This window comes from Sus scrofa, chromosome 1 (assembly GCF_054392235.1).
Source record: "Sus scrofa isolate SSC_HxYL_T2T_F1_AM1 chromosome 1, Sscrofa_HxYL_maternal_Yorkshire_Landrace_v2.0, whole genome shotgun sequence".
NCBI classification, from domain to species: Eukaryota; Metazoa; Chordata; class Mammalia; order Artiodactyla; family Suidae; genus Sus; species Sus scrofa.
The window spans coordinates 204,160,641-204,178,710 of NC_139383.1; the positions used below are offsets into that span (position 1 = coordinate 204,160,641).

Here is an 18,070-nt window from a genome sequence, read left to right on the forward strand (position 1 = left end):
ACACTCTTCTCCACCCTGTCTCATCCTTCCAGAGAGTGAGAGGTGTGAACTTTTAGCAAACACAGACCACTTTCATACAGGACCCTGAGCCTGCTGGAACACATTCACACTGCTGTCAAAGCATCATCCTGGCCCAAACATACGGGTGGCTCATCAGGCCAGAGGAAAAGCCCTGGAGATAGAGCCGAGTCTTCAACTCGTGCCAGAAAACAGGATGGCCTGGTTAAAGCACAGCTTCCTACCCAGGTATGGGAACAAAGATTGGCAGCAATCTTATTACAAAAATATTTACTGCAGCCGATAGTTGTATATCAAGCATGGATAACACATCACCACCACCACCCACAGGTCTGTTAGATCCTGTGGGGGTGCCTGGAAACACCTCGGGCAATGGGAAGGTGATTCAGCAGCCTGCCCATTCCACCGCAATTTCCACTGGAAGCCAGCCTCCTCATTAATTAGGTCCAGTTTACTTAGGCCTCTGAGTAGCAAGAAACTCTGAAGGTACTGGCCTGGAGCACAAGGATGAAGACAGAACTCTGGGTCTCTCTCTCTGGGTCAAACCTTCCCTGGCCCTTCCTGAGGACAAATACTGCCTTCCAGATATCCCCAAGGATGCATCTGCCTGTCTTTAAACTGTAATCCCTGACAATTCACTGAGCTCTGAAAGTGTCCCATAAGGATATTCATTTCAGAGGTTTTCAAACTTGATTCCTTCAAGCACCTAGGAACCTTCTTGGAAATTTCTCAGGGTCAATCAGGAGCCATGAGAAGGGAGGTGACAAAGGAAAGGCTGTGAATCACAGGGCTCTCATACTTCTCCCATTTTGTCTGCTTTCCATGTGTCAGCAATTCAGAAGATTTCTTTTAAAAAAAAAAAAAAAGTTTCTTCTACTAAAACATTTTCAAACCGCTCAACTTGCATATCCCTCCCATTCTTGGAAAATCAAACTGAAGTTGAGTACAGTGACAAAGAGCTAATGTAAGGTCACATGCCCACCAACAGAGTCCAGGCTTCCCGACTCTGTGTGGACAGTAGAAATCACCTCTGAAATAGGAAGACATTCTGCTTTGAAGACAGTCACGAAGTTTAAATTTTAGCTCTCCACTTACCATTCATGGGAACTTGGGAAAAATCATTACCCTCTGCTAACTACAACTTCCTTGTTTGTAAAATGGAACTGTAAAGTGCCTGGCAAGTCCAGTGCTCTGTAATTAATAGCTAGACTCATTATGCACTGAAGGTACTCTAATAAACAGTAATTCTCTCCCCACTCCCCACCTTCCTGCCCCCTTCCTTGAGGGCTTGCAGTGAACAGTTCGTGAAACACATCATCAAATGGGATTTTCAATGCCTCTGGACCAGGGGAAGGCACACAGACATCGCCTTTAAGTCCTGTCTTTGGCCTTGGGAGCGAAGGTGAGGAAGATACAGGCTAACACCAGGGTTCAAGAAAACTGGGGAAAGGTAACTGCAGGATTTACTGCTGTTTACCACAGGCAGACCTCAAAAGAGCTGCCCCCTCAGCTCCCGCCCTCAGTAAGTCCCTCTCAATCATGCTAACCTCCCTGGGAGCCAGGAGCGGGGAGCGCAGCAAATTCCAGCAGCTTTTCCAACCCCAAGCTCTCTTTCCCCGCCTCCCCCCAGTTCCCTTAAATAATGGCTGAGCAAATGCCTCCGAGACCATCTTCAGCTAATTTCCTTCAAGACATGCAAGCTGCTAACGCTGGGAAGCACAGATAGTGTGGAATAGCAAATATGGCCAAAATTAGATTAAAATAACCTTCTGATAAACAAATTACTCACCGAAAATAAATATTGGACTAGCGCAGCTGAGATAACTAAAAGAACAGCACCACCACGTGCCAGAAAGAGGAACTACAAGAGCTGCTGTCGGGCCGGTGCCCACCAGCTCCCAAACTAGGGGGTCTGACAAAGATGACAAGGAAAGCTTAAACTTTTAAAAGCGTTTTATGTACACATGCAAAAGACAAAATTATTTGGCAGAGAATACTGAACTTTGAGCCAAGAGAAAAAAAAAGAATACCACGTTGAACACTGACACAATAGGGGTCTGTAATCCTTCCCAGCCCTGTTCCCTTCTCTCACTCACCCTGTCCTGAAGCTCAGCCTCACAGCAGAGCCTTGGCCCCTCACACAGTTGTGCTGGTGTGTGGGGCTCTTTTCCAAAACAAATGACAGAGGCTCCCACCAAAAAAAAATCATCTAATACTTAGAAAGTATGTAGCTTCCTTTCTCCTTTTGATCTTATCTTCTTTAAGCTAAATAAACCTACCTTCATTAATCTCTCCTTGGTATGCACAGGGCACAGGTCCCAGGGATCCACAGTGGTTAAGCTCTGCAGCCCACAGTTTGTGTACATTACTTAAGCTCTGCCAGCCTCAGTTCCCACACCTGTGAAATGGCGTGATACCTCCTTGCTAGACGACAGGTATACACAGTGGCTGACATACTAAGCACTCAATAAATGGTAGATATCTGTGTTGTCATTTCAACCCTCCAGTGTGATAGATGTAATTTGCATTCATACAAAATCGATCACAGCAGTCCATCCCAGAATAGCAAATGCAAAACTCTGTCATTATCACTTGAAGCAAATTTCTGGATCATCACAGAAATAGATGGCACTCTTCTCCAGAGGTTATGGTGGCACGAAGGACAGCGGGTCCATAATCACACCAAAATTTGACTCTGCAGAGACAGAAGTTGGGCAAGACTCTTCATCAAGGCATATTGAAAGCAAAGGCATGAGATAGGTCGGGAAAGTGGAATCCTTCTTTAGTTAATATTAGCGCATTGGAGCATCTCTGGGCTCAGCCCAATGCGAGATGTGGGGATGATGATAGGGACCCCAGACCCTGTAGGTGTACACCCTGCAGGAAAAATATGTCCGTACATCCACAAAAATGCATAGACATACGCAGATGCAAAAATACAGGAGTCACTGATAACAGTATAGTTATACTGTATAGCATATTTCTTAGAACTATAAATATAGTGAAAAGATTTAACTGGAAACCTAACCCTGGGGAGAGATGGGGTTTTTCAACACCCTTGACAAAGATATCTATGCTCAGACAAAAGAAAGAACTGGTGTTCGCTGGACAGGAAGCCTTGCAAATTTCAAAGATCTGCATGGGCCACTTCCTTTTTCTGGTCCTCAGTTTCCCTGTATGAAGATGAGGAGGGGGGAGCATAAGACCAATAGTTTTCCAGGCTCTAGACAACAATACTGTATTACAATCACCAAACGTGCTAAGAGACTAGATAATTATTCAAGCCACTAAAAAGAAATGGTAATTATGTGACGTGATAGAGGTGCAAATTATTGCTAGAATGGCGATCAGATCATAATATATAGATGTAGCAAATCAACCTGTGTTACATTTACACAATGTAAAGTGTCAAATATATTTCAATTAAAAAAAAAAAGATGAATAGTTTTCTACGTTTTCAGGGAGCCCTACATTTTTGTGAAAGTGTCTCAGAGGCCACCTGGAGGGGAAAATCATTGCACTTTGAGTTCTCTACTTTAAAAAAAAAAAAGAAAGTTTGAACACGACTGCACTAAGCAACCTGGAAGGTTCTCTCCAGCTCTGATGGCCTGATGCCACAGCCCTCATCTGGAAACTGAAGGAGAAACTCTGTGGACAGAGCCCTGGAGCAGCAGGCCTGTCCAGGCAGCCCTGGAGCCAGAAGGACAGATTCCAGATCCCATGGAAGCATGGGTTGTACATATGAGCCCCACAAAAGCTATGCTGCCCACGGCTACCACTGTATGTTAGAAGTCCAAAGGGATCTCAATGCCAACCATCCTAAAGCATCGACGGCCATTCTGAGACCACCTTGGAGCTACTAGAATTCCTACCAAAGCCTCTGTTGGAGCATTGGAAGCATTTTGAGTAGAGCAACTGTCTGGCCATCACACCCTCTGGTCGGTCACTGCATTGCTGATGGCGAGGCTACAGTAGAGGATGGTTGAGAGCGGGCACAAGGGTATCTGTCCATGAGCAGGACTCTAGGCACCAGAAACCCCTGCTTCCTAGACACCCCCTCAACAGGCTGTGCTGACCCATGAGCTAGCCACCCAGAGCTTAAGTAGGAAGACCACAAAGGACCGCTTCTTCCTACCAAACTTCCCAATAGCTCCCTTGCCTCTCTCCCTTTACTAACTCGATTTCCTGTTCCCAACAGCCTCTCCATTGTCCCAACTTCTGCAAACTTCCAGGCTCCTCTAAATGCTAATGCTAAAGTGGGAGAGTGGTCTGAAGTAGACTTTCATCCTCTAATTAAGATGCAGGACCTGGAGTTCCTGTCTGGCTCAGTGGTTAACGAATCAGACTAGGAATCATGAGGTTGCGGGTTCCATCCCTGGCCTCACTCAGTGGGTTAAAGATCTGATGTTGCCATGAGCTGTGGTGCAGATCGCAGACACGGCTCAGATCCTGAGTTGCTATGACTCTGGCTTAGGCCGGTGACTACAGCTCCGATTAGACCCCTAGCCTCGGAACCTCCATATGCCGTGGGAGTGGCCTTAGAAAAGGCAAAAAGACAAAAAAAAAAAAAAAAAAAAAAGCTGTAGGGCCTGAACCAGAAAGTGTCTCAGGTGTGGCCTTGTTGTGAGACCATGACCTTTAAAGCTGGGCAGCAAGGTTAATACCGAGGCACTGGGTGATTCATCACCGGAGCCAGTTCAGATCAGGAACAATCCCAGGGTGGCACACCCACTCCAGGGCTGTGGCAAGGCCTGCAATGTCTCCAAATTGCATTTATACCTAATGCTCATGGAAGGGGTGTTAGGGAGCAGGAAGAAAGAGGGAGAGGAAAAGGGGCCCATGAGAAAATGGAAAGAAGATGAGGGAAAAAGAAAAAGAGACAGAGGTCCAGGTAGAGACACAGAGAGAGAAAGGCAGAGTGGGGGCAGCTAGCGAAAAGAACAAGACCAAAGAACCATGTGCTATTTTGATTTATTAGAGAACAAAATTGCCTGCAACAGAGGCAGCAGCTCTTAATCAAAGCTTTATTAAATCTTGGTAATAAAAAGCTAAATGGTTCTGCCTAAGATGAAGCATAAATAGCAAAACTTTCCATATAGGGACATTTGAGCAGTGTTAGTACATGTGTGAATGGAGGGGGGAAACTGATACAAAAAGTGGTGCAATCTGGATTAGACCATCTTAGCCCATGGACACCCCAAAGGGACACTTCAAAGAGCCATGAATTAATTTTTAGGTTTCTAAATGTCTGAAATGATTGGAAAGGAGGCTTAGGACTTCCCAGCTGATTTTGCCTGCTGCTGAGAGCAGTCCTTTGGTTTGTTTCTCCCTGCCCACCACCTGCCTCTCCTCCATCCTGCATCCTGCATTGGCTTCTCGTGCAGTAGCTACTTGAGTGGACTGGCTTTTCCTGTTCCTGGTGGGGTTTTCTCCTGATGACCACCGTGGTTAGGGCTTATTGCCCTCAGATTCCCAAGGCCACCCAGGTTTACTATCACAGGAACACTGATTGCCCCCAAGGAAGTACAAACATCCTTCTGGCTCTGTTTTGACTGGGGAATGGTCTTCTTCTGTGATACAATTATAAAGAAATGAGGAAACGGCCAACTTTTGTACAGATAAGCAAGAATCAAGGCCAGAATAATCACCACCTAAAAAGAGTGTGCTTTCAGGAGATAAGTATATCTACTATATAACACAGGAAACTACCCAATATTCAGTGATCATCTACATGGGAAAAGAAGCTGAAAAAGAATAGATGTGTGTATGTGTTTAACTAAATCACTTTGTTGTACAGCAGAAATTATCACAACCCTGTAAATCAACTATACTTCAATAAAACTTTAAAAATGAAAAAATAACAAAAATAAAAGGACTGTGCTTTAAGGAGATAAATATCCCCAGGTATCACTGCCAGACATTGAGGGTTTAAATTTTAGACAGAAACTGACTTCCTACATTTAGGTTCAACTGACTGAAACTCATCTGGGATCCAGATTGACAGACATTTCATGTCAAGTCTTAACTATGCATGAAAGCATTTGAAAGCAACTAGAGGATTCCATGACACTCATCTCCGCTACAGCAACCTCAACCAAGTGTATGGGACCATCCACACCCAGACCTTCCATGCCACATAGGACTGTGGCTAGGCTGGCAGAACAAAGGTGACAACTGCTTCTCCCCAAATCCATGACAGACTTTGCCATTTAGACACAGCACCCTAGAACCCTTGTACACTATTGGTGGAAATTGGTGCAGCCACTGTGGAGAGAAGTTTACTCAGAAAACTAAAACATAGAATTACCGTATTACCCAACAATTCTACTCCTGAGAGTATATCCAAAAAAAAAAAAAAAAAAACACTAATCCAAAAAGATATATGCATCCCAAAGTTCATAGAAGCATTGTTTGCAATTACCAAAGATATTGAAGCAACTTAAGTATCCATTAACAGATGAATGGATCAAGAAGATGTGCATATATATATATATAAATATGTATATATGAATATGTATTGGAATAATATTGGAATATTATTGGAATATTACTCAGCCATTAAAAAGAATGAAATGATGCCATTTGCAGCAATGTGGGTGAACCTAGAAAACATTATGCAAAGTGAAATAAGTCAGAGAAAGACAAATAGTATATGATATCACTTATATATGGAATCTAAAAAATACAACAAATTAGTGAATATAACAAAAAAGAAGCAGACTCACAGACATAGAGAACAAACTAGTGGTTACCATTGGAGACAGGGATGGGGGAGGAGAAACAGGGATAGAGCAATAAGAGGTACAAACTATTATATATAAAATAAGTTACAAGGATGTGTTAAACAACATGGGGAATATAGCCAACATTTTATAATACCTAAAAGGGGGTATAGCCTTTAAATATTGTGAATCACTATATCATACATCTGTAAGTTATATAATATTGTACATCAATGATACTTCAGTAAAAAAAATTAAAAAAATAAAAGCACAGACCTCTTTCCTTCCAAGTTCAAATATGATCTCAGAATCTTTCTACCCATACATGGGACTTGGAATTTATAATGGGACTTTCTGGCCTCCTTGTTTTAAGATCCTCTAAGTCTCTAGAACCTGCTCCCTCCTAAGTAATTTCTGCATGTTCATACTGACATTATGCCATCAGTATTCTTCCCTCATTTGAACCCACAGGAGTGATGCCAATGCTGGGGAATTTAAGACCAATTGTGCAAGAAGTATACTTCTATGAAATACCAATAAAGGTATTTGGGAGGGGTCATTTGAAATCTTGAAGGAGATTCAGCTCACGTGTGTAGTCAACAATGCATCAGCGATACTCAAAAGAAGGCAAGTTTGACATCCCGGGGACACTGGCAGTGTCTAGAGACAATTTTTTACTTTATAACTGGGAGTATTACTGGCATCTGGGAAGTCAAGCCTAGGGATGCTGATAAACATTCTGAAATGCACAGGACAGGGCTCAGCAACTAAGAATTATACAATCCAAAATTCAAGGGTGTCAATGTTGAGAAACCCTGATATAGATTAAGGCTGAGTATTTCATTGCAAAAAGAACATTAGAGAAGCTCTCATTCAACTCTCTTATGTTAGGATGAAGCTAAGGTTCAGACAAAAATCTGGATGGACAGCACAACAGAAATAGCAAAGCACCCTCTACATGCCTCTCACAGGACAAGAAAACCATCCCTGTGCTAGATGTCAGGCTTCCACTTCCCTGACTGTCTACCTGTGTAGTTAAATAGAGATGAGAACTAAGGTCTGGGATCTATGCATCGATTGTCAGATTCAGGTAACAGGGGAAGTATTGCCATCTTTATACAAGTAAATATTAGAAATCATTCATTTAAATGGTCAGTCCACAAATCTTTACTCTAGGTTTTTTATTGTGCTGATGCAAGTAATACAAAGATCAAGGACAATGACTCTTGCCTTCAAAAGTCTGCAGGCAGCTGGAAGAGACAGGCAGCAGCAAACTCAGTATATAGTGCAATCAATGCTGAGTGAGCAGAGCCCATGGGTACAGCAAGGAGGAGCCTCCAACCTGTGCTTGGGAGTCAGGGAAAGTGTTTTAAGAGGTAGTGATGTTTGGGCAGAGCTCTGGAGGAAGAGGAGCAGTTAGACACTCTAAACGCTGAGCCTCTATCACAGTGCATTCCATTAAGCATGCCCAGAGTATTGGAAACCTGGTGATACTCTAAGCCTGAATCAGTCAGTATCTGCACTGGCTCTTGGTTTCTCCTGGGCCTGTGAATCATGATTCATGTGGAAATAGTTAATCAGGAGTTCCCATTATGTCTCAGTGGGTTAGGAACCCAACATAGTGTCCATGAGGATGCAGTTTGATCCCAGGCCTTGCTCAGTGGGTTAAGGATCTGGCATTGCCACAAGCTGATGCATAGGTCAAAGATGTGGCTGGGATCCCTCATTGCTGTGGCTGTGGTGTGGGCCAGCAGCTACAACTCTGATTTAACCCCTAGCCTGAGAATTTCCATATGCCTCAGGTATAGCCATTTAAAAAAATGGAAAAAAAAAAGTTAATAACTGACATGTGACTATCTTCAGATTTTTACATATGCTGTACATGCTGCATCAGGAAAGATGTCAGCCTTTTTCATCTAGCAGGGCTTTCTTCCCATGAAATATCAAGACCTCTACTGCCCAGGCCAGGCTGGGGGATGCGAGATGAGACTACTTTCCTAGACACAGCAGTCATGGTCTGGCTTACCCTGCCATTCTCAGCACCTTCCCTTCCTGCAACCCAAGAGCTTCCTCCCTCTGCTTCTTCAAACACCTGCTGTTATAATCAGGTGAGCAGACAGTGTGAGCAGGTAAATAATGAGAACCCAGACGTCAAACATGAGGCAAGATCAGTCTGAAGGGCCTTATCTCCCCGTAACCTGCGTGTAACACTTTTCCACCCTGTCCTATCTCAAGGGCTTCAAAACCTCTTGCTCTTCACCTCCCCACCCCCCATCTGCTCTAATAACCTGCATTTTCTCTCCCCACAGGGCAGGCAGCTGTGGACAGACTTTTGTGTTGTACCAAAGTCCCAATAAACCAAGAGAACTCAAGCTTCAATATTCTTTCCATCTACGAAGGGGACACTGTGTGATATGACTCTCCCTGCACTTAGAGTTGACAGAGATGTATGGTTGGGGGGAGAAGGTATTTTTATTTATTTATTTGTAAGTTTTATTAAAGTTCACCAATTACCCACATGCCTCAGGCTCCCTACAGAGAAACAAATATCACAATTGAAGTAGCTGCTTTCCAAGGTGCCAAATTAAAACAGATGAAGAGGTAAGGAGGGGAAAAAAAATAAAAACGTGAAGCTAAGACTTCTTCACTCCCAAGTGCATGGTGACTTCAACTATATTGCACACGTGAAATTGACTCCCAATGTAATTAGATCAGGGCTACTAGGCAAAAAAAGAAAAAGAAAAAAAATTTCAAATTATTCAGAACCCCAGAGCTATTCTTTTGCAATCGCTCAAGTAACAGAGAAAAGAGCCAACTTTTTAATATAAATTTGTTATCAGCATCTACACGGCCCAAGCAACTCCAATACTCTATCTGCCCAAGAACACAGTTGATAGCTGAGCTGGGATCAAATATAAGAATCCAATTTCCCACCCACTGCCTAAACTTTTCTCCTATAGGATGATGCCACTGGAATCTGTGATTTATTCCAGCAGTCAGTAGGGCTGCCAGTCCCATTAGAAGGAGCTGGAGAGCCCCTCGGGTCTGCAATAGACAACACGCTGCATTTACAGTCACTTGTCTTGGCAGCATTAAGGACAGGCACATACACAGAGAGAGGGATTAACTCTCCCTTTGCAGCCCCGAGTTGGAACAGCCATAAGATTCTCCATCTCACCCCAAAGATCCAGGAGGTGCTCTCTTGCCTTCCAGGCTGAAAATGAGCCTTGGAGACAGAGAAGCATCTCTCTCTGAACTCAGAGGGGAAAGAAATAACCACGTTTCAAAAGAGGTGCTTACTGGATTTCAGCAGTGCTGCCAGAACTTCAGTGGCTGCCCTGGGGAAAGAGAAAGAAAAGTGGAAAAGTCAATGCTCAATGGTCTTTTTGTCAGCCCATGGATCCCACAGCCCTGTGTGCTCATTGCTGCCACCTAACTGCCCCATTATTAACCAGGTAGCAGACACTCTAGTGATTCTACTGCTAGAATCATTAAAGGGGCAGGAATGTAGAAATCTCACTGAGTGAAGTGTCTGTCTTGCAAATGGATCTAAAGATTCCTTTCTCCTGGGGAAATTCTCTTCCCTTCCCGTCTCGCCTCCCACCTTCCACCAGCTTCTTCACGCTTTCTCCTTCCTGGCCAGAGCTCTCACAGTTTCTTGATTTATACCTGGAAACCCTGGGGACTCTATAGAGAAAGGGTTAGGGGTGTGAGACTTGAGACTGAGTGAGTACGGCAGTATACTGTGAACTTCTGGAAACACTCCAGGCCCTGGGGACACACTAGAAAACATTTGCACATTGGAGAGTGGACCTGGTTCCTCAGGGTGAAAAATGGTTATATTGCATTTTTCTTACAAATTTACTGTTTTCTTCCATGGAGGAATTTGACGGCCTTTGCAATAAGGGGAGGCATCGAAGAATGAAAATACATTTGGCCCATGTCTTTGACCCTTCCGTCTGTTTCCTCAGCCTGGGAAGGTCACACAAAAGGCCACTCAAGGGCAGGAAAAAACCTGATGGCACTGAGGACACTATGGTGTGATTCTGAAGGAAGAGTTTGTCTGCCTTGTTTTTGAGAATAGATGTATCCTGGAGTTCCCTTGTGGTGCAGTAGGTTAAAGATCCAGCATTGTCACTGCATTGGCTCAGATTGCTGCTGTGGCAAATGTTTGATCCCTGGCCCAGGAACTTCCACATGCCATGGGCACAGCCAAAAAAAAAAAAAGAATAGAATAGAAGTATCTTGCACAGCCTGACTAACTTATCCTTAAGGACTGTTAAACAGAGGTATATTCCTAGCATCCTTCTGAAAAATGGGGAAATAGGCCAACTAGGCTGGATCACCCTTCCAAGATTATGTAGATGTGTGAACAGAGCTGGAACCCCAATCTCAGGAATCTCATTTCCTTTATTTGCTTCTTCCCCATCTGCTGTTCTCCAGAATCTATCCTGCACCTGCCTTGCCCTGGTCTTGGCCCAGTGATGAGAGACAATTCTCTTTCCAATACAATGTTATAATCTAATCTAATCTACTATTGAGCAATACAGCCAGTAAAAAGTAATCACAAAGAAATGAATAACAATAAACTAAAATAGAAATTAGGCACTTGAAACATTATCACTTCCCATAACCTAAGAGGGAATCCCGCAGTAGCAGCGGCCTGAAACTCGCAAGTGCAACCCCCTGGCTGGGATGCCCCTAGCTCAGGGAGACCACTACAACTGCAGGGCAGTCATTAAGAAGGCGAGGCTAGTTCTCACTGGTGGACGACTTCATTTACCCTTCCCAACCAGGTTTTCCTCTCATTGACTTTCAGCTTCCACAGCCACCCTCTTTTGTAAGTCTAGAGAGTGAGGCAACAGGGGATTTAGGAAAAGATATTTTAAAGGTATTGCTGGAAGCCCAAGCCAACGTGGAAAATCTATGAGCTGTAGAGGGCCTGGCTTGGGCTGAGGCAAAAGGTAAATCAGTATTTGGGGAAAAGCAGAGTAGCCACATTAAATTCCTTAAAGGGGGTTAGTGGGGAAGAAGGAAACTACAGAAGCTTGAAAAGAAAGAATGGGGGAGTTCCCATTGTGGTGCAGCAGGTTAAGAATTGGAATTGTCTCTGTGGTAGCTCTGGTTCAATCCCTGGCTTGGTGCAATGGGTAAGGAGTCAGAGCAACCATGGCTATTGTGTACATTGCAGCTGCGGCTCAGATTTGATCCCCCCAGCCTAGTAACTTGCATATGCCATGCGTGCAGTGAAAAGAAGGAAGGAAGGAAAAAAGGGAGAGAGGGAGAGAAAGAATAGGGATGTTCCAAGCAAAATGCTGCCAACTAAAAATTGGCATTTGCCACCGGCCTCTATAAGGATTAAGTCACCAGCCACTGGAGTCACTGACCTTCAATACCACCTGAAGGGAGTTCAGAGTGGAGATCAGTAGTGAGGCCCTCTGTGCTATGGGAAAAACTGGCAAAACAGGCCTTCAGATACTGAGAGATTTTCAGAAGATTTTATGAGCCCCAAAATCTTGCATCTTCTCCTCTATATAAAAGCACTACAAGCAATAGCAGTAATATCTGCTCCTTATGACAAGCAGCAAGCCTCTGCCAAAATGTGTGCTTGACTGCAATACCCACTAAAGTCATATTTAACACTGACCTTCCCCCACCTCTCTGGAGCCGTTTCTCAGAACTATTTGAAATGCTGCCTCCAGGGTTATTGTCCTCGCTACTCTCATGTTGAGCTTTTTTGGTTTTGTTTTTTTGGGTTTTTGAGTTTTTTTTTTTTTTTTATGCTGACAATACCTAGCCTGGTCTTACATCACAGACCAAGTCTTAGGGCAATCCTGCATGTCTGATATGCATGGCACATTTGTTTGCAGGCATTCACCATGGAGGTAACAAGACATTAGATAGTAGTTTTATTAGGGACTGACTAATGGTGGGGAGGGACAGGCAGTAGGCAGGCCAGTAAGGAGGACCTGAGGTGACAAGGTCTCACCCCAAAGACTGGCACGGGAAGAAGGGAGACAGGGCAGTTCTTAAGAAGTGGGCAGTCTTGCTACTCAAAGCATGGGTCTCAGCTGCACTTGGAATTTCTCAAGAGCCAAAGAGAAATGTGGGCTCTTAAGCCCCACCTCTGGCCTACTGAGTTGGAATTTTTACTCTAGCAGGTAATTCATATGCATATGAATCTTGAAGAATAACTGCTTTGAAGGATAGCATCCATCTGATTTGGTTACTCTCTGATATTGCAAGAGATCCCCCCCCAAAGTACTCAATAGCATTATAACACCATCAATAAACAGGAATCCAAATAGTGACATGATAGAGCAGAAAATACAAGGTAGGTGTCCTATTAGTGAAAGATGTGAGGCCGACTCCTAAGCAGCCAGAAAATACTTTGCAGCTCCTAATTGGGGGACCCACCTGTCGTTTAGCATGGCACACATTTAGAGCAATGCTAGACCTAAGGTTTGAGGCTAAAGCCTGGTATTCTAAGGAGTTCAAGTTCAATCTCATAGGTAATAAGAAGCTATTCAATTTCTTTGATCAAGAGGGTATGGTGGCAAGGATAGAAAAGCGAGAGGAGGGCTGTGAGCAAAGTCAACAAGATGTGATGACAGGCCAGTGATGAAGGTCAAAGGAAAGGAAAGGGTCAGTGACGGCCTGAAATTTTTAGCCCAGGTAAGTGGGAGAACAATTAACCGAGGAAGGAGGAACATTGAGATGTTTAGAGAAGATAATGGGTTTGATTTGGGTCTTACTGAGCTCAAGATGATGGGGACAAAACCACCTAGGACTATTCAAAGTGCTTCTGGAAACATTGATTGAGAAATTCCAAAGAGCATTCAAGTTGTTGTGCATATGTAGGAATCACTGAAGTAGCAATAAGAGTTGTAGCCACAGAAATAGGTGACATCTATCTGTGAAGAAATTCAATCAAAAGCTGAACAGAGGGCTGGCCCAGGAAAACATCCACACTAGAGAGAAGGAAATTCTTAAATATTCAGAGAATTGTGGTCCAGGAAGTAGGAGACTTTGCCAAGGAGAAGGAATTTCTGGGGTGGGGGTTGCATGTTCAGGGTTGAAACTGAAAGTTGTTAGATTTTCCAGGCACAGTGTTTTTCAAACTGTAGGTTGTGACCCAATGGTGGATTGTAAAATCAGTTCAACAGGTATTAACTAGCTTCATTCATGAAATCAAATAATTTGGAATGGAATAAACTATATCTGAGTCATCTCATGTAGCAAAGCTTAGTAGTGATCTGAGCAACTTTTATTTCAATGCATGTACACACACATGTGTCTATAGGGAAGGTGATGTAAATTCCTTAAAAGAATAAAAAAAGCTTATAAAGATGCAGTATATTGTTCACATAAGATCTCAATGAGAGCAAATATGTGGAATCAACTAATGGACTAATGAGCAAACAGAAAGCATTGGGATCCAGGTACTCATGTGAATGTCACCAAAAGGCTCTGTATTTTTTATTGGTTTGGTGGATAAATGTCTGGAATACTGGCCCACTGTCTGAGCATTGTATTTTTTGTCTCCCCTGCTCCCCCAGTACAAAACTAAGAATGTAGAACCCATCAGAACTGAGGCAACTACTTTGTCAGCTAATAGCTAACCGACAACAGCCAAAAATGTAAGCAGTGAAAGTTTAAACAAAAAAGTGAGTGGAAGTCAATTACTTCCACTCCAAGAAACCAAGCCCACAGCATTGAATGAATGAACTGGAGCCTCAATAATTGCCTTTGGGGTTCTAGACTTCCCCCTGCTGGACATGGACACTCTGGAAGTTTCACTGATTAACAGAAGACTTTTTGAGATGGCACTGTTTTTTTAAGCTTAAACCCATACTATCATTCCACATGGTTTGAGCTTCCTGGTCCTTGCCAGAGTGAAAGTAGAAATACCGAAATCTCTTCCTCCATCGACTTTCCCTGAGTTTAATCACTGAATGGGTCACTTAATAAATTGTTGCAGAACATTCTAATCCAAGAGAACTACAATAACATCCAAAGGCAAAGTGGAACAGCCGCCACTCCATTCATCTTCACCGTGCAGGGATAGCTTGGTCAGGATTCTAGAGGTCACAGGCCGCTCCAGTTCTCTTCTGGAAAAAAGTTAAGCTTAAACCACTGGCAAATTTTAAAATATTCTCTTGTCAAAAATTTAGCCAGAAACCACAGAATCTCAACAATTTAACTTACTGCTCCAAATAGAAATAAATTTTAAGAGCCTTTATAATAGTCTTTAATAATTGGCACCATTTGGAGAGCCCCTATAAATGCCAAGTGCTTTGCTAAGTGTCCTATGTGCACAATGGTACATCACATGTAATCTTCACAGGAATACTGGAGGGTGAAATGATTAGTCTGATTTTACAAATGGCAACAATGAGGTTCACAGAGGTTAAACAACCCATGCAAGTTCCAGCAGCTTGCAAGAGACATCACTGAGATAAAAGTCCACATCTCTGCAGATCTATTCAGATACAACTCTTCCCTTGACTTTTATCATGGTTCTAGAAGGAATCTAGAATATCTCTCAGTGCAATTTTCTTATGGTTCAAATAAGGATTGTACAGTTCAAGAGGTTAGGTGACCAGTACAAGGTCACAGGATTAAAATGTGACAGAGCCAAGGAAACAGCTTCTCTGCCTTGAGTCCAGTGCTTAATTCAGCATTCCATGTTGAAAAGTTTAGCTAAAGCTTGAGTAGATTGAGATGTAGTCATGGAGATAAGGATGGAGAACTCAGTGGACAGCAACCCAGAAAGGTTTTTGAATGCCTGGGCTGAGTTGCTGAATTGGCAGTTAGATGGCTTGGGTTTGAAGCTTAGAACTGCCACTTTTATGGTCTTGGCTTTTGGGTTTAGTTGATCATTCCAAATCTCATGGCATCCTTGTCTGTAAAGTGGATATAATTAGTTCTAATTGAATCACTGGTGTGAAGAAGGAGCTAAAGCAAAAATTAAATTCAAATCTACCACAGCCCCTGAAACATATCATTAACATGAATCACTGGTAGAACCAGTATCAAGTAATGAAGTGAGGATTCACCTTTGCATATGTGTTTGCAGAGGGTGAACTGGCAAGATTGTCCTTTGCTGATCAGGAGAGGTCCCTGGAGAAAAATGGGTTTATACGTCTTGAAGGAACAAAAAGACCAAACTATCTCATGGAAGTGTAATATTCTCAGATGGTCTAGATATAGCAATTGTGATCTATATTAGTTATGTATTTCTGGGTAGTAAATTACCACAAACTTAGCAGCTTAAAACAATAGTTATTTGTTATCTCATAGCTTCTTTGGGGCAGGAATCACATGATTTAGGTAGATCCTCTGCTCATGGTCTTTCAAGGCTGCAATCAGGCTGTCAGGAAGAGATGCATTGGTGTCATCTGAAAGCTCAGCTGGTGAAAGTTCCACTTCCTAACTCAAACATGCTGTTGGCACAATCCATTTCCTTGCAGTGGTAAGGCTGAAGACCCTGGCTTCTTGCTTTCTGTCAGTTTAAGACTAATCTTAGCTCCTAGAGACTTCCTGCAGTTCCTGGAGCCCACCCACTGCTCCCTGTGATATGGCCTTCCCCAACATGACTGCTGACTGTATCAGCAAGAAGAGTTTCTATAGTGAGTCTGTAAATAAGATAAAGTCTTACAGAACACAGCACAAGTGTAAGGGTAACATGCCCTCACTTTACCATATTCTGTTGGTTAGGAGGAAGTGCCAGCTCTTACCCATTTGCAAGGGGAGAGATTACAGATTACACAAAGGCAAAAGAACCAGGAGTTGGGAATCATAGGGGAGCCACCTTACAGGCTGCATACCACCCAAAACTCCTTATAATCATTAGTATTCAGCCACCAGGATCCTAATGTCCTCCTCACCAAGACATGATCCCCCACACCCCGTTCTTCCCTTCCCAGAGAATGGAACTACTACTTTCTCAAAAACTGAACATGCAGAGTTCCCGTGTGGCACAGTGGTCAACGAATCTGACTAGGAACCATGAGGTTGCGTGTTCGACCTCTGGCTTTGCTCAGTGGGTTAAGGATCCGGCATTGCTGTGAGCTGTGATGTAGGTTGCAGACACGGCTCGGACCCAGCTTTGCTGTGGCTCTGGCGTAGGCCAGAGGCTGCAGCTCCGATTAGACCCCTAGCCTAGAAACCTCCATATGCCTGGGGAAGCAGCCCTCGAAAAGACCAAAAAAAAGAAAAAGAAAAAAGAAAAAGATAAAGAAAAAAAATTGAACATGCATCTTTCTCATTTACTTGCATTACTATCCAGATCTCAACACACACCCAAACTTCCCAATTTTAACTTCTAGAGGGTTCTTAAGTTGCCCATTCCTTTTGATCACTGCTCTTTCCATCCTAGTCCAAGCACATGAGGCTGTGATACTTCAGCAATAAATGTAATTTTTGGGGTTATTGGTCCTTGGTTGAAACTGAAATTGAAATTGAAACTGTATTTCCTAAATAATAAATGTATACGAACTGTGTAATCATTTGGATGTACAACATAATTAAACATAAATGAATGGACTAACTTAAAATCACCCAAATATCTCTTACCTAACTACTGCAGTAACCCCAGGATAGATCTATCCATATCAACTCTTGGTCCCCTTAAATTGTCCTTCTGGCTGAAGCTAGAGTGATCTTCTCAAGAACATCTGAATAGGGTACCCTCACATGCTACCTCAATGCCCATTTTTGCTCTTGGATAAAAATCCAAATCGGAAACATGGTCTAGGAGACCCTACCAAGTCTCCTCTGCTGCCCCCTCCAGCCTAGCCTCATACCTCCCTCTCCACTCTCTAAGCTTCTACCCCTCTGGCCTTTTGCCCAGCTTTGGAACATGTTCCCATAATTTGTCTTTGTCCTTGCTAATGGCATAGCATGAAATGCACTAGGCCCTCCCCTCCCCTTTCACATCCTAACTCAGGAGCCAATTCTTCAGGAAAGACTTCCTAGGCCCTTAGCCTAAGTCCAGGCCCTTTACAGGTGTATTTGCCCCCAAACTCTTTTCTCATTGCACAATACGTTTGAATCGTTCACTCAATTTATGATTATTTTATTAACGTCTGTCTTCTCTTCCTGTCTGCAAACTCCAGAAAACAAGAAACATTTTGTTTTGCATCATCTACCCCTATTATTTAACAGTATTTGAATGCAGAACACCATTGAATGCTTGTTGAACATTTTCCAAAAGTCAAGCCTTGGTCTAGGAGCTTTATACACATTATCTATTCATTCAACAGTTATTGAGCACTCACTATGTGCTGGGATAAACTGATAAACCAAAGACTCTTACACTCAAAAGA

At 43.1% G+C, this 18,070-nt stretch overlaps 1 protein-coding gene across 17 annotated transcripts in view; it reads right to left on the reverse strand.

The window, feature by feature from the left end:
• The window catches only part of AGBL1 (AGBL carboxypeptidase 1), a 1,231,135-nt gene that overhangs the window by 763,920 nt on the left and 449,145 nt on the right, over positions 1–18,070 (reverse strand). For 15 of the 17 annotated variants that reach the window (XR_014820420.1, XR_014820412.1, XR_014820416.1 and 12 more), the window contains one exon: positions 10,041–10,078. The exons of 1 other annotated variant lie outside the window; for it this stretch is intronic. Coding sequence is in view for 9 of the 16 variants with exons in the window: in XM_084983081.1 (XP_084839207.1) it covers positions 10,041–10,078 (38 nt within the window). In the remaining 7 variants the exon portion in view is untranslated. Of the gene's footprint in view, positions 1–2,297; positions 2,714–10,040; positions 10,079–18,070 lie in introns of those variants that run through there. One more of the 17 variants, XM_084983107.1, reaches the window with a different exon arrangement.